Source organism: Equus asinus, chromosome 1 (assembly GCF_041296235.1).
Source record: "Equus asinus isolate D_3611 breed Donkey chromosome 1, EquAss-T2T_v2, whole genome shotgun sequence".
Taxonomy (NCBI): Eukaryota; Metazoa; Chordata; class Mammalia; order Perissodactyla; family Equidae; genus Equus; species Equus asinus.
This window is the reverse complement of record NC_091790.1, coordinates 186,283,561-186,306,119: the sequence shown is the minus strand read 5'-3', so window position 1 is coordinate 186,306,119 and position 22,559 is coordinate 186,283,561. Positions and strand designations below refer to the sequence as shown.

The 22,559-nt window shown below is 48.8% G+C and overlaps 1 protein-coding gene across 2 annotated transcripts in view; it reads left to right on the top strand.

Annotated features, from left to right (window-relative positions):
• Window positions 1-22,559, top strand: part of PLXNA4 (plexin A4) — a 428,442-nt gene that overhangs the window by 306,662 nt on the left and 99,221 nt on the right. For both annotated transcript variants that reach the window (XM_014840844.3, XM_070513683.1), the window contains exon 5: window positions 14,684-14,784. In XM_014840844.3, the coding sequence (XP_014696330.3) occupies window positions 14,684-14,784 (101 nt within the window). The remainder of the gene's footprint in view (window positions 1-14,683; window positions 14,785-22,559) is intronic.

Below are 22,559 nucleotides of genomic sequence, written 5' to 3'. Positions count from 1 at the left end.
GTGGTGGGGGTCATGCAATCATGCCTGTGAAATTGCTTTATGAACTGTGAAGCAGAGTACGGCAGTCCAGTGCATCTTTGTGCCCGCTCCACCTGTCTCTGTGCTCTGTGAGGCTTTGACCTTCTGCATCCCTCAGACGCCAGGGCAGAAATACACCACCCTTAGATCCCAATTCCCCTGCTCCCCATGTCTGGGGCCAGTTGTCCCAAACCCAGCATCATCAGGGTCATCAGTGAAGGGTGAGCAGATGTCCAGCTCCTGGAAATTCTGACTTGCTGATCTGAGCTTGGCCTCTGCATCGGCACTTTCTAAAAGCTCTGTGGCTGATTCTGATGCTCAGCCAGGTTGGGAGCCTCTTCGCCTAGATCTCACATCCCTGCCTGTCCCTCCTCCCTAGCACTTCCTACATGTCCCAAATCTTCCCTTGAGTTGTGAGGTTCCCTTAGGGTGGTCCACACTCAGCAAGTGGTGGCATGGGAGCTTGTGGGGGGAGTCCTGCACCCAAAACCAGCCCCAGACGTGCCTGAGACTCTGGTCCAGGTCAAACTACATTCCCAGCAACATCCCGAGCAGGCTTAATGGAGGAGAAAAGCTGTTTTAAATGAATTCCGTTTATGGCATGCTACCTGCCCTAAATTGTCACATTTGTTTCCTTGCTGCAGTGTCAGTCCTGCATCCTGCAGGTCTGTTTGCAAACTCAGCAAATGCCCTGTGTTTAATCGTGTCTGGAGGCTGCTTCCTCATGTCCCTGTCACAGCAGGGTGTGCTGGACTCTGTGCCAATACCACCATGCTGGGCCTCACTGCCCGACCCTGGCCTGCCAGACAACCGATGTACCCACATGCCGGCACACAGCACGGCCTCCTGTGTTTGGCCAGGAGCCAGCATGATTTCCTGTCCCAGACCCACAGACAACTTTTGATGGTGCCTGTTCACAGAGTTGGGGGAGAAGCTGCATAAATGAAGAACACAGATAACCCTGACCTCATTTCACCTGATAGTTAGAACAGCTCCCTAGTTTGCCTAACTTTCCTGGGTGCTGTGGGCAATGAAATTAATTCACTGGGATTTTCTCTCTTCTTCCTGCCCTCTGCTATTCAAAGGCAGAGAAAAGGCTGTCAGAAAAGCTGGAAAGGTGAGAAGAGGAGACAGAAAGTTCTGGGCTGGTCAGAGAGCCCAACCTTATTATTAGGGAGGGGGGCTGTGGGACCTGGGGATGGTAGGGGTCCCTCAGTGGGTCAGGAATAAGATCATGGGGTCCCATCACAAATTCTCTCAAGTTCGCTCCTTTTCCAGCCCTACTTCTAAGGTACCCAACAGCAGAAGTATTTCACTATCTCAGGGGCACATCTGGAAACCTTTAAAGTTGAACTTTTCATTTAGGGAAACATTATCTGTTCCAGAAGGTGAAGCAAACCAAAAGGGTGAGCCGGCCATGGTTGTCATCGCTGTAATGATAGCCGCCATTTCTTTGGTGCAGATGCTCCAGGAACTGTGTTGAGTGTTTTACGTGTATTATAATACTTAATCTGCAGAACCTTTTGGGGGCATCCAAATGTTTGGGGGCCTGACCAAGCTATGAAGCAGCAGAGCTGGAGTCTGAATGGCAACCCCTCAGATCTCAATGCCCAGGTCCTACAGCTGTACTGCCTGTCGCCCCGGTGACCCCCGCCTCCCAGCTCCAGTGGGCTCTGCACACCTACATCCGTCTCTGCCAGGCTGTCCATCTACTGAGCTTGTCTGCCACAGGCAATGACGTTTCGATATTGGAGGCTGTTGCTGTAACACAGATCTGAGTGGACAGAGAGAGAGGTGACTGAGGCTCCTGGCCTTCCCCAGGCCATACCACACATGTCCCCTGAGAATGGGCACACATTAGCCAGGATCAGACAACTCTTCTCACCCCACACCCACCCTGGGCCAGCAATTATTTCTGACCTCAGAATCCCCATCTAACTATAGCCTGACCAGCCGCTTCTCATTTCAGAAGGAGAAATCTATTCCTAGCCTGAGCCTGATGTAGATCAGATGCCCCAGGTGCATGCAACGTAAAATGGATGCGTTACCACCACCACCGCTTGCCCCTCGACAATGAACCTCCTAATGGAAACCACTGGCCCCACAGCTACAGTCCAAGGGGATCAGCTCCCAGCAGATGGAAGGGGGAGACTCCACCCTGCCTCCTTGGCTCTGCCGCCTGGAAAACACGAAGGCTGGCGTGGCACAGCTGGGGCCCCTGACTGCACTGTCATCCCATTTAGAGAAAAACAAGGATAGATGTTGCTAAACACCAACTATGTGCCAGGATCTAATTGTCACTTAACACAGGAGTACCTTTATAATTCCCATTACGCACACGAGGAAACTGAGGTTCAAAGACGTAACTGTCCCCAAGTCACATATTTGACAACTGGCTGAGCCCGGATTTGAACCTGAAACTAGGTTCAAAAAGCCTCTGCTCCTTCCATCCCAGCAGGCTGGGCTCTGAGCAGCATCCCTCCTGTGCATAGTGACACCTTACACCCACAATTGTTTGTATTAATGATGGACAGAAATGGTAGTAACAAACCCTGCTGGCTTTGTAGTTGATGATCACAAGTTGTGGTCATTTTCTTTCTTGGAAGTCAAGGTGTATTTCGGATTGATATCATCTAACTATCAATTTTCAAGAGCACAAGAACTAGGGTGGGGGCAGCCCTGAACTTCCCTGTTATTCAGACAGATTACATTACCAAGATGGGAGTAAAACCAGGGAAGACCCTGAAATGAAAGATCTGGAGACTTTCTAGCCTTACGATAATGAATTATGATGGAATCTTCCAGCTGGAAAGATATAGTTCCAGCTGGACTATAATCGAATTATGTCTGAACACTGAGAGCCTGAGATGTGAGGACACGTGCCCTCCGTCTTTCAGCAAGTCAGGGACAGGTCCAGGACTAGCACCCAGGTCTCAGGACCCCTCTTCATGGTAGCTAAGCTGACCAAATATAAGTGCATGATGGAGTCTGAACACGTCGGGATCATGGGCAGAGGTGCCCCCAGTCCTGCCCACTTTGCCTGTGGGGAGATGAAGTCCTCTCTGTGTTGGGTGAGGATGATGTGGTTTTCCTGTCGGGGGCTCAGGGTGAGCAGGTGAGCTCAGTCAATAATCAGTGACCTTCTCAAACAGTGAAGCCCCATTCAATATGGACTAGAGAATTTTGCAAGGAGAAAACTCTTCCGTGGCTCGGGGTACACTCCCAGCATGCCCATCGTCATAAGGGAGACCAAAAGGAGCAGAGCAATCAGCTATGGACCCTTTTCATGGTTCCCAAATGTTAGAAATCACATGGGTATAAAGAAAAATCAAAATTTTGACCCTAAAATAAATTTGGGGCTGACTAATCAATTAATTTGGTTTAAAAGACTAAAAGTTAAAGCATCTCTTGAAAATTATCTTAATTTCCCAAGTCAAAAAAATTATTTTAATTACACCCTGTCTGTGAAATAGTCAAACTCCCCAGAGTTGACTGCTGTTAGCAGGTTTACCATCTCTCTAGAAGTTATTCTTAGCACAAAGTATGTCTGTGTATATAACAATACATAGCTACAGAGTTATCTTTTAAAAATAAAAATGGAGTCTAAATATACTTTTTCTGAAACTTGCTTTTTTAACTCAAAGATGGATCGTGGATAACTTTCCATGTCAATGATGTAGACACACATTATCTCAGAGTATGTCTATAGCACAATTTATTTAACCAGTCCCCTATGGATGGGCATTTAGGTTATTTCCAGGTAGTTGTTTTCGCGTTCAAAGCCGCAGTGAATATCCATAGCCATGCACTTGTACCCAGGTGCTAGTTTGTCTGCAGAAAGTTTCTAAGAGGGAGACTTGCTGAATAATTTTAGGTGTTAGTATTAACTACCAAATTACTCCTCAAAACAGATGTACCATCTGACTCCCCACTGACAGTGTATAAAGCATAAAAACCTCTTTGAATGCTGTCGTTTTAACTGTTGTCCTTTCATATTTGAAGAGTGACTGGAAAATGCCCTCAGGGCAGCATCTCACAATGCAGAAGACACATTTGCCCTTGCGGACAAAGATGAGCCATGTCCCAGGATGACTCAGACTGCACCCTGACCCCACGACAGGAGCTCACAAGGGTTCAGGAGCATTAGGTGGCTTCCTTGAGGCAGGGAATGAGGACAGAGGAAGAGAATTTAGGCTTCTTTGGCGATCTGTGGTCTCTTTCTCCTTCCTAAGCCACCAACACCTGGCTGCCTGAGAAGGGCCCCGATTTTGATGGCACCTGGAAGGCTCCCACCTGGGGGATATCGGTTTCCATTCATTTGGGCACCATGATTTTTCCCAGGGTCAAATTCCTTTTTGAAGGAAGATGTTTGTCTGCTATCTAAAGGAGCCACTTACCCAGACAAGGATGTCTGCAAGAAAAGACGTGTTTGTTTGCATACATGCTCCAGTGGCCTGGAACACTTCTGCCCACAGATGTGTGCAAACGTCACTCCTATTACCAGGCATGCACGTCTGAGCACACACCCTCAGGTCACTGTGCACCTATTCACATCAGTGTTCCATTTGCACACAATCACTCTTTGGTTTGAACAGTCAGATCATTGCTGGGGACGCTGGTCTGCAGTGCCCTTGACAGAAGGCAGTTAGAGCAAAGAGTTGGGTGCTGGGTGGAGAAAGGAGTGCCCGTCTGGCCTTCCTGGCCTGCCACGTCCCACAAAGAGCTGTGCCAGGGAGCCAGAGGGTCTTGGCATATGTCTCAGAACTCGCTTGGCTCAGCTGCTTGGGTCTGGATAGAGGTGTCACCGTGCCAGCCCCTCCCCCGCCCTCTTCTTCTTGGCTGCTGGAACAAAGGCCCCCGTTGAGCAGACTGAGCTTGGGAACTCACGCCAGCAGGTCCCCAGTCCCAGCTCTGATGGGGCCATAGTCTCTGTCAGCAGCACTGGGTGAAAGATGGCTGGAATGGGAGCAGCACTTTGATCCCGGGGACAAAGGCTCCTTCCCACCTACTGGGCTTGGGGGTAGGGAGGAAGGCTCACATCCCCTACTAAGTGTGGGTCTCAGAGGCCCCGCCTCTACCTCCAGCCCCGACCCTAGGGCTAGGTCAAGAGCGGACATCTAGAGCAGAAGTCTGTATCTAGGGATTGGGCATCAAAAGAATAGCAATGGTAACCCTGTGGCCTTGGACAAACGCCTGCATCAACTGAGCTTCACCTGAAAAGTAAGGAGACTGGCAGCCAGACTGTGTCCAAGGTCCCTTTCAGCTTGTTAACTCTGTGAAGGCCAGAACACTCCTCCCATCCTGGGTGTCTTCACGCCCGCATGTTGGCGAGGCGGCTTACTAGGCAGGATGTGGTTGTGGCTGCCCATCTCCTCTGTCCAATGCACTGGATTGGCTGCCTAGGGAAACTCAGACCTGGTAACACCAGGGCCCCGGAGGGCAGGTCTCCTGAGCCCATGGTGTGAGTGTGAGCATGAAGGCCCAGAGAGCAGGGAGAATGTGACCTCTACACCAAGAGACGTACTTGTGGCAGTAATCCAGAAATTAGCGGTTTTAGAGTAGAGCCAAGATTCTCAAGTCAATTATCTCCATCGTTCGTGTCCCTGGAATACGTAGGAACTTGACAGGAACCAAATTCATTCATTCATTCATTTGTGCAAGCATTCATTCTCTTGCTTATTAATTCTCATTTGCTGTGCCTGAGCTGAGTCCTGGGTGTAGGGAGATGAAGAGAGATGACTTCACACCACCTGTCATGGGGTCCTTTTATCTGAGAAAGAAGCAGGAACAACAAAGAGTTGTTATTGGTATTGGACTAATAACACATTCACATGTCATCTCAATTAGTCCTCAGAATAACCCGTCAGGATTTTTACTATTATCCTCAGATGAGGAAACAGAGGCTCAGAGAGGTTAAGTAAGTGGTCCAACTCTCACAGGAAGTGGCAGATCTAGGATTCAAACCCAGGTCTGTCTTTCCTCCAAATTTCTGCTTCTCACTTGGCACTGAGATAAAGCTATTCCAAACTCCATTTTTCTCCCCCGCCATGTTGGGAGGAGTCAGGAAGACCCTCTGGAGGAGGAGGGCTGCCCTGAGACCTACTGTCAGTCTCTCTTTAGGGCTCCTACTCCAACAGGGCCTCTTTTCCCTCTGGAGGGGCCTGTCAGCCCTTGAACTCAGCCAAACCTGCCTGGTTTACAGGAAGCAGCCTGCAATACTGTGAAATGTTCAACCCAAGAACCTGGGTTCAGCGGAGGGACCAGAAGTTTCTTAATCCCTTGGGCTGTGTGTGGGAAGTCTGTGGACTGCAGCCCCACTCCACTTCAATTTCCACCTTTGTCACCACCCTGCTGGGTGACCTTGAGCAAGCTGCTCAGCTTCTCTGGGTTGTGGCTTTTCCATCTGTGCAGCAGAGAAGGGGACTGCTGTCTCACTTGGTGAGGGGGCCGGCTAATGACGAACGCGTGCCATTGTAGCACGGCCCACACCGGGAGGCCCGGGGATGGGGCGATTTCTCGAGGCTCTGCAGAAAGCACGCCGAGCGCCTCTCCCGGCTGCCGCCGTTCGCTAATGAGGAGCAGCATATGTTGATGATTCCGGCGTCGACGCTCGCTCCTTGGCTGTCCGGGTTCCCGGAGCAAACTGGCTTCCCATTAGGCATTTATACTTATTAATAGCAGCAAATTGCAGCCCTCCACAACATCTGCTACTTTTCATTTGCAAAGAGCTTCCCAGACCATTTGTATTAGTGGTATTTTGTGACCAATTCTCCGAGGCAGAGGAGGCCTGGGTCCCCCATCTGAAAATGAGTCAGTGGGGGCATAATGAGGGGAAAGGATTTTTTCAAGGTCACCCAGACACCTGAAATGGATTAGAGCTCAGGACCTCAGCTCCCCAAGCCTCGTGCTCTGGGGCTATTGTCCTTGCTGATATGAGTATCGAAGACCTTGACCCCGGGACTCCGGCCTGGAGGCAGGTGGGGGCACTGGTGACCACCACGGCTGCTGCCCTTGACCCCATGCATCAGTCTGCTTTCAGGTGGGGCTCTGGCTGCATGAGCCCTGTGGCTAGAGCATAAGCAGGAGGAATGGCAAAATTCAAGGCAAACCGTTCTCGAGGAGCTTTTGTTGCTACCAAGGAGATAAAATCATTTCCTGGTCCTGAGGTCAGTACACAGGGTCCTCTGAGTGTCTGTGCTTCCAGACACTCTCAAGAATCTTTTCTGGTACTTTACTCAGGGGCTAGAGCACCCTGAGGTCTACAGATGTTTAGTCACAGAATTAAGAGAGCTTGGTCAGCGTAGGAGATACCCGGAAGACTCATTTGTCCTGTTAGACCCAGCTTTTAATAATCTCCCAGTAAGGTACCAGGTGCATACCATCTCAGCATTTCTCAAGACCAATGTGGGGCTCAAGGGAGAACTGTATTTCCCTTCCTCCATTTAGCCTCTCCCCTCCCCCTTTCACAGGACCTTTGTGACTTTCTGCCCAGCGCCTGTGTATCAGTTAGCTGTTGCCACAATAAGGCTGTGTAACAAACCACCCCAGAGCTCAGTAGCATGCGGTAATCAGCACTAATGCTCATACTCAAGGCCTTGCAGATCCCTTGCATGTCAGCTGATCTAGGGTAAGCTCAGCTGGGCGGTTCTGCTTCAAGCTGCTGCACCAGCTGTGCTTAGTTCCTCTCTGGGGGTTGGGCTCAAGTCTGCTCCATATGGGTTCATCTGGGGCCCAAGCTGGAGAGGAAGCAGCTGCATGGGGAAGTTCTTTCCGTGGCCATAACAGAGCACGAGAGGGCAAGGCCAACCACATAAGTACATCTCAAGCCTTTGCCTTGTGCTTGCTTCCATCTGTTGACCAAATCAAGTCCTGAGGCCAAGGCCAAGGTCAGGGGCTGGGAGGTACACTCCACTCCTCTTTCACCATGAGGCAGGTGGGGGTGATGGGTGGGGCTGTAGGAAGCTACCTGAGGGGAGTGAAGGGTTGGGACTCATAACGTGATCTGCCATAGGCTGGGGCCAGCCTTCTAGCCTCTGCCTCTCTTGCCAGTCTGTCAAGTTCAGAAATAGCTGTCACCTCTGAGTGACTGTGTTCCAAGCACCTGGAGTGACTTGAAAAAAACACAGCTTTCTGACACAGCCACTGCTCAGCCACAAGTTCAAGGCCTGGCAGTGAGGGGCTTAGAGGCCATCAGGGGGAGACAAGGGGCTCAGCAAAACCCTGTATGGCCCCAGGTCAGCAAAATGAAGCCTGGAAAAGCAGCCAGAGGCCTCCAAAGGGAAAAAAGTCCCCTGGAGGGCCTTCAAAGGGCTCCCCAAGACAATGACACTGAGGTCCATATGTCTTACTAAGTTAATAGTTTTCTAGAAAATGACTGATTTTTCCCAACTCTACTTCCTTTGCTTGGGGACAGGAGATGGGTAAGACAGTGCTGAGGAACGGTGGGCACCAGACACAACATCTGCACAGCTTGACAGCTCCCCAACAGCCTCTTGGAGTTTCTTAATGGATTGTCTTGCCTCTTTCTTTTTCTTTTTTGACAATTTTGAGGGAAATTGGGTACTTAAGAAGCCTTTTGGACATTCAAATTAACTCCCACCATCAGGCTCAGTGTAACCACAGCAGCATTAGCATCCAATCATAAGAGGAGAGATGGAGTAATAATTCACATTTCGACCAGAATGTCAAATGCTTAAACAAATTAGAGATACACACAGAGACTGTACGTTCTATCTCTGGAACATTTCTGAATGTAATCAGCAGAGCAGCAGGCACCCCTTGGAATGCTAACGGCAACAGGCAGAGTAGGACCCTATTGCCAAAGGAACGCATCTTTCAAAATATCAGGGAAACCAGGCAGGGGCTGGACAGCAGGGGCCAAGACTCAAGGGAACCAGAAAATTCCTCCAGCTGCCCTGAGCACGCCCAGGCCCCAGGCGTCCAGGAAGTGGGCTCCATTGATCAGAGTGCAGAAACTTATAAAGGCCAAGGCCGTGAGTTGAAAAGCTGTGTGGGCCCCTTTGCTCTGTTCTCAATCACTCCTTGTCTTCCTTCGAGGCCATTGTTTCGTAAATTCGTGGCCTTGGTCATGGGGCTGGACAGGTGAGGGAGTAGTGATGATGCGTCTATTTACAATAGTTCCAAACCAGGCACAACCACCCTATATTATTTAGGGAAGCTGACTTTGGTGGCAAAAGGATAAAGCAAACCAATGTGATTCCCAGAAAGGTCATCTAGGGGAGAGATGGAGATGGAGACGGCCATGCAGGTGGCCCCTGGTCACAACTGGGAAGGAGAAATGCCAAAGCAGAGGCTGAGCCATAACGGGAGAACTTGCTAAAGTCAGGGGCCATTTGACCTCACAGAAATGATTTGAATTCCAAGCTCCTCCCTTGTTCCTCTTGGAAGGGGTGGGATACCAGGATCCATTCTGGGTTGAACAAGACTATGACATTATTTTTCCAAATCAGGAAACACAGGCCCAGAGCTTGAATGACAGATCCAGTTACAAAACAATGTCCAGAACGGACACTCATCCAAAACCCCTTTGTCCATTGGAGATTAAATTGAAAGGAGTAGTGATGCCTATCTTTTCACTCAAGGATCTCAGAATGTTTCATAAACAGGAATTTATTAGTCTAGCAACAGAAAGCTTCTCCCCCTTGACCCAGGGAGCTGAATGGGGAATAGGTGTTCTTACGTTCACCCAAAAGGTTTTTTAAAAAATTTTTCATTGTGATAAAATACATATGATATAAGATTTACCAGCTTATCCCATTTTCAGTGTTCAGTGGCATTAAGCACATTCACAGTGTTGTGTGCCATCACCACCATCCATCTCCAGAGCTCTTTTCGTCTTCCCCAACTGAAGCTGTGTCCCCATTGAACACCAACTCCCCATTCCACCTCGCCTAGTCCCTGGCAACCACCGTTCTACTTTCTGTTTTTATGAATTTGACTACTCTAGGGACCTCACGTAAGTGGACTCATACAATGTTGGTATTTTTGTGACAGCTTGTTTCACTTAGCGCAATGTCTTCAGACTTCATCCATGTTGTAGTGTGTGTCAGAATTTCCTTCCTTTTTAAGGCTGAATAATATTCTGTTGTATGTATAGACCACATTTTATTTATCCATTCCTCCATTGATGGACATTTGGGTTGCTTCCACCTTTTGTTTGTTGTGAATAATGTTACTATGAACATTGGTGTTTAAGTGTCTGTTTGAGTCTGTGCTTCTAATTCTTTGGGGTGTGTTCCTAGAAGTGGAATTACTAGATCACATGGTAATCCTATGTTTAACTTTTTGAGGAACTGTCATAGTGCCAACAGGTTTTTGCAGAAAGCCAGTAGAATGCGCCCAAACTGTGCAGACCCCATCCTAACCCTCCCCCCTAAGGAGCCCGCTTCTTCCGAGCACAGTGTGGGCACACGCGGAGCTTCCGGAGGTGGTGAGGCTCCTATCTCTAGAAGCAGCGAGGGAGCTATTAGCAACATCAATCAACACCTTTCCTGGAGTGGCTGGGGGACAGACTTCAATCTTTTGTGGTCTCCAAGACCATCCATCACTAGGATACCTCAGGTCACATTGCCATCTGATTTGTTCTCCAAGCAGAAGCCCTCCCTCCATGACTTTCTGTTTTCACCTCTTCCTGTGGTCTGAATTCCCTCACTCAGTTAATTAGTATGCCTGGCACTGTAGCTTAAGACTTTAATCAGCGTGGGGTGGTTTTAATTAATCGTGTGGCTCTGCATCTGGAGTGGTTTGTATTCCAGGGTCAGGAGAGGAGCCGGAGATGGGGGATGGGAGAGGCGGCTTTGTGTGGTGGAAGGTCTGGGTGGAGCATCTAGCTATTCGGGGAGAGAGAATCAGAGTCCGAGGTCCTCAGAAGCTACCTGGCCACCTGTGCAGAACACTAGCAAGGTGTGGAAAGTACCCAGAGCCATTAGGGTGTAGAATTGCACTGACATAAATGATAGACTAAATCCAGTTTTCAAAAGTGATTTAAAGTGTCGGGAAATTTTCTGATGCTTTCCAGAATTACACATGGGGTGAGGAGTGAGGCAAAGCAATGATGTCGATTGGGAGATGCGGGTCAGTCTGGGAGAGCGAGGCTGTGCTTGAGGACACTGCTGCCAACAGGGCTTTGGAAACTTCTCTGGGCCCAACCTTCGTTGGGAAAGTCCTGGGAAGGTGAAGGGGGGTGGCACCTAGCTCTCAAATAATGGTACCCTTTTTTTTTTTTTTTTAAGATTGGCACCTGAGCTAATAACTGTTGCCAATCTTTTTTTTTTTTTTCTGCTTTATCTCCCCAAACCCACCCCGTACGTAGTTGTATATCTTAGTTGCAGGTCCTTCTAGTTGTGGGACGTGGGACGCCGCCTCAATGCGGCCTGACGAGCGGTGCCATGTCCGCGCCCAGGATCCGAACCCTGGGCTGCCGCAGCGGAGCGCGCAAACTTAACCACTCAGCCACGGAGTCGGCCCCCGCTACCCTTTCTGCTTGGTCTGTTGGAATCCCATTTGCTCCCCAGTTTTAGCATCCACACTTTAAAAAGAATGGAGAAAATCTAGATAAAGTTCAGAAGAGTAATAAAAAATGACCAAACAAATAGATAGAAAGATCCTGTAAGAAAAGGAAGTTGAGTCTCATTGTAACTGCCCAGGACTTCTGTCCCTGTCCCACAGGGATCCACCTAGACGAAAAGCAAAGGAAAATACGTGACTGTCACAGTTGCTGGTGAAAGCACTGAGTAAGGCCAGGAAGCTGGGATCACCCCAAGGTTTCATCCCAAAGATGAAGCAGTGAACAATTTAGGAACAGACTTCACTGTTCAAGAGGGAATGGTGTGATCAAACTGACCAAGAAGACAGGGTCTTCCAGGCCTGTTCAACTCCTGACCAAGTTCGGCGGGCCTCGGAAGACTGCTGGAGCAGTTTGCTGTGATGCGGGGGAGAGGTAAAGCGATGGTGCAGAGAAGAATGGGTATTAACGAGGGAGACAGCAGTAATCATAACCGGCACTTGTAACGTGCTTGATCATTTACAAAGCAGTTTCCTACCTATCAGGTCATCTGTGCTCTAGGAAACTCCGTGAATTAGGTGGGGATTTTTATCTCCATGTTTAAAGACGAGGACAAAGGAGACCCGGAGACAACAGGATCTTACTGCTGGTAAATGGTGAGGCTAGAATTTGAACCTAGCACTCCAGGCTCCTGCACTCTTACCAACCAAATGAAAATGACTCTTTTTTAAAATCAAGAGAGGAAGGACTTTACAATTCTAGGTGTTGACATTATTAAATACTAGTTGCAAGATAGTTTTAGAAATCTGAATGCCGAGGCTTTTAAGAATATCAAATTCACCAGGCAGCTGGCTCTTTACGTTGCACCCCCCGGAACCCCATGGCGCATCCATCGAAGACGGATTATAGAACGTGTCCATGCGAGAAACAGGGGAGGATATTAATTAAGTTTAGACCAAGAAAATGCTTTGGATCGAACAAGCCATGATTTTCTCTTTAAGCTCATGCGAAATATGGAGTGCTAGACAAGCAGCTGGAACCTATGAAAACGTTATTATGTACTTATGTTACCAACTTTCACCATCTATGGCCCTTTTTATTACTTTTTTCCCCTCCAGACATCATGTTTTGAAAGATTTTTGCCTACTAAACAAACTGCATTTATTAAGTAATAATATATTTCCTATTTTTACTATGGGAAATACATCACTGAGTATGCATACAGACAGAAAACAGCAACGATCCAATTCCCATTAGGTTTTCAGAAACATTGGAAATAGCTGTGGACCTCATTAACACTCATGGATTCCTAGGAGTCCTGGTACTTGGGGGTGGCAACCACTATTTATGTGCTTACCTAACCAGCATGTCTATGCCCATTTGAGGGGTGGGGAAAGGACTTAAAGAGGCCACAGGAAGAAGGGAAGTTCCCGGCTGTGTGTAGACTCAGCGGGGTAATTTGTAAGAACCTGATTGTCAGGATTAATTACAAAAATAGGAAGGTTGTGGGTAGGCAGAGCTGAGGCATGGCTCATGCTGATTACATGAGTGGTAATAAAAGGGAAGATAAAATTCCAAATGTAGAAAAAGACATCCGAGAGTGCGGAGAAAGGGCCACCAAGGCCGAGGGCAAAGCTATAGGAATGGGAGCAGGAAGGTAAAAGGTGACTTGGAAGAAGGGAAAATGCAATGTGGTCATGAAGAATGCTCGGTGTGCATTTGAGAAAACAAAAAAAAGAAATATAAAGGGAATAAGAAAATTAAGGTGGAAAGGGAAAAGAGATCATGCGGGATTTGGAATTAATTATGAATTAATTCCAAAAGAGAGTCGAGACTAATTGAGTAGGCGCTGGTGCCAGTTCGCCTGTGCATGAGTTACGAGTAGCCCCTGCCAAGTGGTACATCATTTTACGGAGGCAGATGCCCCAGGAACAACAGGGAAAACAGCCTCTGCGTTTGCTCGTGAAGCACAGAGGCTCGGTCAAGTCAGCGTGGCTTATACTTCTCAGGCCTGTTGTCTGCTGGCGAGAAATTAAAAAGGACGACCACATCAAATTCTCTTAGCTCGAGCTGAAAGATAAGGTCAGAAGTCTCCCATTGAAATAAAAAGGTATCCCAAATGGAAAAGAATGGTTTAAAAAAAAAAAAGAAGAAACACTTTTTGTAAAGAAGAAACTGGCAAAAATGGAGAATAAAGACCAAGGCCATAGAAAGAAAACTAAAATTCCATTTGATCCTGTGTATTGTTGTGAAGTACGTACTTCCTTTCAGCCCAGAGGAGTCCTGTAAAGACATCACGGGGCAAAGCCAAATTGGAGAACAAAGAAATGCAAAAGCTCTTTAGGAGCATGCAGGAAACGGAAGCGTTTGGGCTAAGCAGAAATGTCATGTGGAACATTTTACATTAACAAGCGGCTGGTGGAAGCGAATATAGAGTTTGGGGTCGGAGAGGAAGCCCCTTGTGATGAAGAGGGTGTGGGTAGGAGGAGAAATAGCAACAGCTGCTCCTTGAAAGCACCAGAGTGAAAACATTGAGAGCCAGTTGGCCACCGTTATGAGAAAGAGTGAGTGTGCAAGGAACTGCCGCAAAGCAAGCTGATTACACCTCGTTAAAAGGCACTGAGAGAGAGAGAGAGAGAAAGAAAAGGGTCTTGGGCTTGGGTTTAGGGCTCTCTGGAACCCCAAAAATGACAGAACCTGAAGAAGGACTGGGAAGAAGGCGAAACACTGTATGGCAGAAGAGAAACAAGAATGGAGAAAGAATACACATTGGTGTTTATGACATTGATGAGAAACAAATATGTGATGAATTGGATGTTTGTAGACTTATTTTGGGGTTTTGGTGGTGGGGAAATTTACAGGTACACTATACAAATATCATTTATAATAATTTAATATGAACTCTGTGGAGTCGATTCCCAGGCACTGCTAAGAAAATAACAGGTGGTTGTCTCCTCTGCATGCTTATGTGGCCACCTGCTCAAATGTGATCACTCAAGGTCCCTTTCGGGCTGGGGCTCTAGGCCCCTTCGTGCTCCTACACTGTTTTAGGTGATATACCTGATAGAATATCTCTTTCTGGTGACCTACTGGGTGTTCTGCAAAATCTTGACTGCTCCCTCCGTTGTCATCCTGTCCTAGCTCACCAGGGTCCCTGTGGAGTCCTGTGGTCAGTACCAGAGCTGCAGCGAGTGCCTTGGCTCCGGCGATCCCCACTGCGGCTGGTGTGTGCTCCACAACACGTGAGTACCGATGGGCAGCTTCCTCCTGCCTCCCACTTCCCCCCATAATTCTCTCTTCCTCCTCCTCTTCTTCTCTCTCACCCCTCTCCTTCCCTTTGACCTCTCTTCTCACCCTGTCTTTTCTTACTCTTCCTTCCTTATATCATTTACAAATTTCCTCTCTCTTCTTTTGTTCTGATTTCACTTTAAATTGCCAAATTCCCATAAGGTGTATGGAAATGTCAGCATGGGAGGTTGGGTCAGGATATGAAGTCGCACACTGGATAATTACACACCGGAGGGCTGGAGGGAGATTGCTGGACATTTCTGACTGAGACTTGACTGCAGACTGACATTCCAGGACTGAACACCAGGAAAAAGGCATTGGACATTTTTCTCAAGGCCCACATGGGCCACTAAATCATGTGCGAGATATGTCCTGTCCATTTAGTGATTCAACATCCACTTAACAGACTCTTCGATATGCCCCAGAATCTTCTGGTACTTGAGGGGTACAGTTCAAGTACGTAGCACCCAAGAACCTTCTCTCTGCTATCATACCACCCATCCGGCTGTCAGAGCACCCTGGGCCTGGGGTCACTGGACCAGTGAAGCCCAGTCCCAAACGCTGGGCACTCTCCCTATATGCCTCTTTTGTGCTGGCTCCTTTTTATCCTCTAGAAGTGGGAGGAAGGCAATGGTATACCCTGGAGGCAAACGGCAGCCTGGTACATGATCTGAGGGATGGGATGCAGGGTACAGAAACCCAGCCCAGACATGTGAGGAGAGCTGAAGGCCTTTTGTGGGGGATCCAAAGACCCTCGGCATCACTGACTGAAGAAGCCAACAGTAGTTGGGTGCCACTCTAATGGAATTTGGTTCTAGTCAAGCTGTTGTTACTGGAACCTGGCTTCTGGTCAGCACTTGAAACTTGACGCTCTGTGATTTGGAAACAAGTGTTATAAATTAAGGAGAAGTACTTTAGTCTTCCTTCTAAGAGCCTAAACTTTATGTGACCAACGACATTTATCAGTCATTTTCAACTCCTGGGGTTCCTCTGAAAGTTAGAAACACCCTCTTAAATTCGAATTCATCCTCTCCATGGGTACAGGCACCCTCCCATCTCTGGGTGACAGACTCAGGCATAATGAGTCCTTGAGTTCTTTAAGAAAGGTCTGAAATCCCTCAGGAATGTTATGGTGGGAAAAAAAATGAGAACCGTTGACCTGCACTGAAATGCATATAACTCAGAGATGATCGGAAACTGGGTGCAGGAATGTGCACAAAGGTATATGTTGTAACAGAGAGCAGTGGAGCCTAAGAGTGGCCTGCATAAAAGAGGACGGAAGAGACTGCATTCAGAATTCAGCTCTCATCAACCCAGAAGAGTTGCCTAGATGATACTCTGCAAGGCAGAAGGGAAGTCGCTTTCTTTGTCCCACACAGTAAGGCCTCTCAGAAAGGGACTGTGCTCCAGACCCCTTGCTTCCTTGAGGGCCTGGAGGCTAGCTGGCTTTCTGCTTGGCCAAGGATGGCTTAGTTGCTCCTGGCATGGGCCTCTCACACCTGGCATCATTCAGGGGCAATCAGAAAAGCTGCTCCTTCTCTGACACTCTGTGCCTGTGGAACCCAAAGACAGTTCTCCGTGTCAGCTTTGATCCTGCCTAGTGATGCTGGCCAGCCCCACATAGCTCCGAGCCCTGTGAGGTGCAGGGACCCTGAGGCTCTGCGAAGGCAGCAAAGGGGGCTGCAAGTACCCCACATCCCATCCCCACTGCTGAGTTAAACAGTAATGAGAGGAGAAGGTACCAGAGACTACTTCGGGTGTAGCCTCAATTTCGCCTTTAGTAACATAATGCTTGCCTCCTATCAAGTGAGTGGACTGGGGCCAGGGTAAAGTCTGGACAGTTCATGAAGGAGGCCGTCAGCCTACACTGAGAAGCCAGCAGCTCTACTCTCGGCACGGCCTAAAGAAAACAGCCATGGACATGAACTTTGGGCATCTGCCACCAAGTCCAAATTCCACATCCCCCAGCTGTGTGGCAACCGGGGCAGCATCCCAGCTCCTCATCTGGGATTTGGAGCTGGTCATGCTGTCTTGCCCACCTCATTGAGTCATTGGAGAATCAAGTGAGATCGTGTGAGTGGAAGGGCACTATGAACTGTGGAGTGCGTGAAATGTAAAGTGGGATCTCACCGGAAATCTTGACACAGTTGGGGAAGGACTGACAGCTCAAGGGGGCCCTGCCTCTTATGACTTTGGTTGACCCCCCCCTGATTTTCTGGATGGCTCTACTTTAATTGCATCCTTCCCTTCGCATGGGTATCCTAGCCTCAGACTGCCTTCCTCTGAGTGGTAGATGTTCCTGCTGGATTCCTCTCACGTCTGTTAACCTGGCATCATGTCTCACTTTGAAGTTTGCACATCTTATGTGTGTCATGCCGGTACAGCCCTTATTAAGCACAGGCTCTCAGAAAGCAGGGGCTGTGCAAGTACTTTCTCTGTGTCTGCTACTCAGCACTGAGACCCTGCTGCTGCTGCTGGTGGCCCCTCCTCACCCAAAATGCCACAGTGGGTGCAGGCGTGGGAAAGCCATGAGGGACTTTGGAAGGATGACTGAAATGGAAACCAGTGGCCTCTAGTCCTCACTTTTTGCACACATGCTGTGGGGCTTTGGATGAGTATAGTCAGTTCTCATTATTTGTGGTAGCTCTGTTCTGTAAAGTCACCGCGAACACCAAGTTAGTGAACACTGAACCATTGCTCCTAGAGGAAATACAGCGCTGGGTTCCTGTGAGCCTCTGGCCACGACATTTTTGTCAACCAGTCAGTATATAACCATGTTTTATGTGTGTTTCTGTCTAAAGACACCTTATTTAATAGATATCGTTTCATTGTTGTTGAACTCACGGCCAACAGCACTAAATTCGTGCCTAAAAGAAGCTCGCCTAATGCACGTATTTCCTCGATAACGCACATCACAGCCTTCTTGCACTTAGGAACTAGACAGCATGACACTTGGGGGCCATTTTAAACAGCAAAGTCACCAAAACCCCTACAAAAATGTGAAAAATGTGACACTAAATAGACCATGAAAAGGACACTTGTTTTTAGCAAAAGCTGAAACAAGAAGGCGAGTGTCCTTCCTTTGTGGGACCTCTGTTGGGAATGTGTGTGTGTGGTCACTCCAACTTTTCGCCACTCTGCTCATGTCCAGAAGTGACCATGAAAGTGCTGCAGTATCGATTTGGGGATTATAAGTAAATGTTAGCAAGTGGGCAAATTCACAAACATGGAATCCACAGATAATGAGGATCGACTGTAACTCTGCGTCAGAAACTTGGCATCCTCGTTTATAAAGAGGGAGCATGGTAGCTTTTCACAGTGGAGGCGTGAGGATAAAATTAGGTATAAAGGGTGTTATAGAAGTCCAAGGTTCTCCACCAGGTCAAAGTGTGGTTCTCCATAACCTTGAGCCTCCTGGTTGTGTGAAGACCCTGGGGATGGGGGCTGTGCTGATGTAGCTGGTAGAGCCCAGCTCCCCTGGGAGGGTTCAGCCTATGAGTAACCCCAGGCCGTGCTGCCTGCCCACCGTGACACTCAGTAAATCCTCCCTCCCTCCCAGAGTCGATGACCAAGGACAAGCCCCCGGCCCACGTGGCTGGTGAAGAAGAGTAGATCCCCTAAATCTTCTAAGATGCTCATAATTGGGATGTAATGTTTAATTCGTATAGAGTGAGATGCAAGATCCTAAGTGAACAGTTTGAAAAGTTTTGGCAAATGCAAACACTTGGGTAATCCACGCCCCTATCGAGATCTACAGCTTTTCCTTCATCCAGAACGTTCTCTTATGCTCCTTCCCATTCATCCCAGTGGGCCTTTCTTCCCTAGTGGCTTAAATTCAGGTCAAAGACTCTCCTGATACACCCTCCCTTTCATTATAAACAGATGCCAACTGAATATTCCTGGCTGGGAGAGAAGCATGAGGACGTGGGCCGAGGAGGAGGGCAGGGAGAAGGCTGGGGCAGGCAGAGTCGGTGCAGAAGGTGGAGGAGGACCAGGGGGAGCCTGCAGATATTACTCTGGGATGCTTCGGTTTGCTGGGGAGGGTGCACGGTGAAAAGTGCAGGATACTTGGTTGCTTTGGAGGAGTGCTGTGCCCATACACACGGACTTGTCCGTGGCTCTTTCACAGCAGCCTGCTCCCTCTGTGCCAGGCACCGTGCTAGGCTCAGGCGATTCCAGGGAACTATGTTAGACCATCCACCCTGAAACTTCTCGGGAACCAGGCCTCTGGTCCAGGGATGGGGTGGGCTTGCAGTCTGTACTGGAATCAGTGCATTTGTCAGGCCTGAGCCATGGGCAGGACTGTGTGCTAAGTGCAGGGCCCAGCAGCCTGAGCCCAGGAAAAGAGGCAAAAAGCATCAGGAAGAGGGTTCCTTTGGGTGTCAAGATGCATCTGTTGTCTCTGTCACTTTCGCCAACTTTTCCCAAGGTGGTAGGGAGTAAGAAGTTGGGAACTTTGTGGGAAGAGGGCAACAGAAGCTCTGTGAGTGTGTGTGTGTGTGTGTGTGTGTTGTGTGTCTGTGTCTATGTGAGAGAGAGAAAGAGAACGACAGAGAGACAGAGAGGGACAGACAGAGGGAGGGAGAGGCAGAGACAGAGAAACAGGAGGGGAGGGAGTGCGAGATCATGTGCAGTTCAAGGGCGGAGCCCCTACAAGCAGGAGGCTCAGGTGACTGAAAGGGCCATTTGTACCAGCAGAGGCACAGGTGGGTTGCAGACTGAACAGGCTTAAGAAATGTTCGTGTAACTGAAACCCTCCCTCTGTTACTCACCCTCAGTTGTCCTGAAGCACTGGCCTGCCAACCCAGTAGCACGGAGGGTCAGCCCCACGGGCTTGCTGGTTTCTATGGCTATGACAGCTTCAACAAGCTGGGCATTTATTTGGCCCTGAAGCTTGAGCCTTTGTGCCCAGGGCATTCACCTTGGGCCTGAGCCTGCCTGTTCTGACATGGGTGAAGGTAAAGAAAGCCTACAGCCCGGGCTTCCTTTCTCCCGGGCCTGGAACATTCCCTCCAACCACCAGGCTTGGCAGGTCCCCAGGCCCCTCTCCATCTTCCCCTCCCAGGTCCAGCCCAAGAAGCCTGTCTCAGTCTCAGCAGGTAACGGGATCCCACGGCAGCCCCAGCAGCATCGATTGGCCCAGGCATTACCTTTCTTCAGAAGTGTCATCATGTCACTCCTGGGAGGCTCATGTAACCAAGACATTGACAGAGGAGAGATAAGATCAGCTTTTCTACAGTCTCTCCCCCGCCCCCTGGCGCCCCCTCCTCTTTACAGATTTCGTCTGTTGGCATAATGCCCTCCCCTGGATGGGCTGGCACAAGTTGCTCTTCAGGATTCACTTCTTTTCTTCTTTATATAGTTTCTGCCAAGCTGGAGAGAGTGAAAGGCAAGAAAAGGTGTTGCTACCCAGAGCGGAAGGGCTGGGTTCAAACCAAGAATTCTCTGCAGACAGACCCAGTCTGGGGTCTATTTCCTCAGCTGTAAAATGGCCATGGAAGAGCCATCTGACAGCCACACTGTGAAAATGAAGGGCGAGGATGTGTATGAAGCCCCCTCAGGGCACCGGGAACACAGCAGGCACCACAGCGTACCTGGAGGTAGTCCTGATTTCAATGTCTGTGTAAGCAGAGGCTTGAGGTCAGACTGCAAGGCTCCTCTGAGGTCCCCTTCCCCTTCCTGTCCTCCCTGGGACTGGAGGGCTGTGGCTGGGCAGCTGAGCAAACGCACTGCTGGAAAGTCTTCCTGCCTTGGGCAACTCTAACCAGCTGTGCCATTTAGGCAGTCTTCAATGGCCATGTAGTTGGCTGCCCATCGGCCACCTGGAAGGGTGCAGAGAACAGTTTATCCCATAGCCATGGCCGAGTGTCCCCTTAATGAAGCACAGACTGCTTCCAGAATGCAAGTCCCTCCCTGCTGCTTCTTAGCATATCCCATAGCCTGGTTTTATTTTTATTTATTTTTTAACCTGTAGTCAAGGGATACTTAATGCTAACATGCTAAGTCAATGATCTCTCCTCATGCTGTTTATGCCACGTCTACACAATCATGAGGAATTGTTGGGATCCACCTCTGCCCAGAAAACTCTTTGCAGTATATACTGTGGTCTTCCTTGACTCTTTGCCAAAAAGTTATCAGCCTCTAGTCCAGAGGAGAGAGTCCCAGACTAGATACTAATGTATTCGAATTTTTCTTTCCGTGGCTCAGCAGATACATGGTATGAGTTAAGGACGTTTGCTATCCTCTCTTAACCACTCTCTTAACCTCTCTTAACCTCCTCTCCACCCCCTCCACATACATTACGTATAACACGTACATTCACGACCAAAAGATGGTAAGTCAACAGTGCCATCTTCTTATATGATTTAGGAACCCCCCGTGGTCCATCTGAGCTCCGAGTGTCCCTCCCAGTCTAATGACTTGGCTCCCTGGGGACAGCCTGAGGAGCTGGGCTGCCTCTAAGGCTTAAAGTCCAGACACGCACATCCATACACCAGCATTCACACACTCTGCCCAATCATGACACCCTGTGCCACGTGGGTTGGAGTGATGACCTGGTAACATAAATGACACAAAAGCTCCAGGATGTTGGATAAAGTGTAGTGTGAAAGCTGATCAGAATCAATCAGAGTAATTGTTGAACGTGTCTCAGGTGATGGACAGCATTCTCCTTGTTACCAACTGGATTATGAAGAGAATGGATCCACCTGCTAGGATAAGACTTTGCTTTCTCCTCCTCCTCACTCCTTCTGTTGTCCTCTCTCCCTCCACTGCTCTTCTCTCCTCCTCATCTTTCCTAACCTCTTCTCACCTTAGTAGAAATCAATAAGTCTGAATAGCACAACCTACTGACAAAGAGGAGAGAGAGCCCCACTTCGCCTTCTCTTTTACCAACTGCTAAATGTAATTTCTCTTCTCAGAAAGAAGGAAACTCTCCAGCTCCCTTTTACCATCACCTGAGGTTTGTGTTCAATGGATCATGCGTTTAGGTAGGGGCTGAAAGGAAGCCAAGGCAAGAATCCAACCTGGGACCCAGGGCAGAGCCCACCAGAATCCAACCATGGACCCAGGACAGCACTACTTGGTTACTACACAAGCCTAGAGAGGTTCTTGGGCCTCCCCTGGACTCCTGCACCTGCTGGTTCCCATTAAGTCCTGCGCCCTCCTCCTGCTTCAGTGACCTCATCCTTTGAGTGAGGCCCAAGAGGCATGGTGAATCCAACATGTGCTGCTCAGGTTGGCTTTGGAACCTTAGAGATGATAATAGGGTGGTGAGTTGAGTCGCCAGCAGCTGGTGTCAGAAGGAAAACTGTAGTGTAATCAAGGTCTCCCTGTCTTGGTGTTTACCCAAGAACAACCTAAATACTTAGGTTGAGAGCATGGTGTCAGTCATTGGATCCTAGAATCATAACACTGAAAGGACTCCCTTGGTCCATGCCCTTCATACAAGAAACTTCTTACACCCATCTACCTGGAAAGCCTTCCTTTACCATCTAGTCCACCTTCCTCCAAGCTGCAAAGATGCGCCTGCCCGTTTCTGTGGGCATTCCTGAAGAGGGCAAGGATGATAATATTAGGAAACCCAGTCTCTTCCCTCGTCTGGGTTCCTGATGTGGAGACAATGACCAAAGAGCCCCCCATGATCTCCTACTTGAGGTCATTCCAAGTCATCTTAACTCTTCTGTAAAGTTCATTTGGGAAGTCCCACCCCCACCCCATTTTTTTTCCC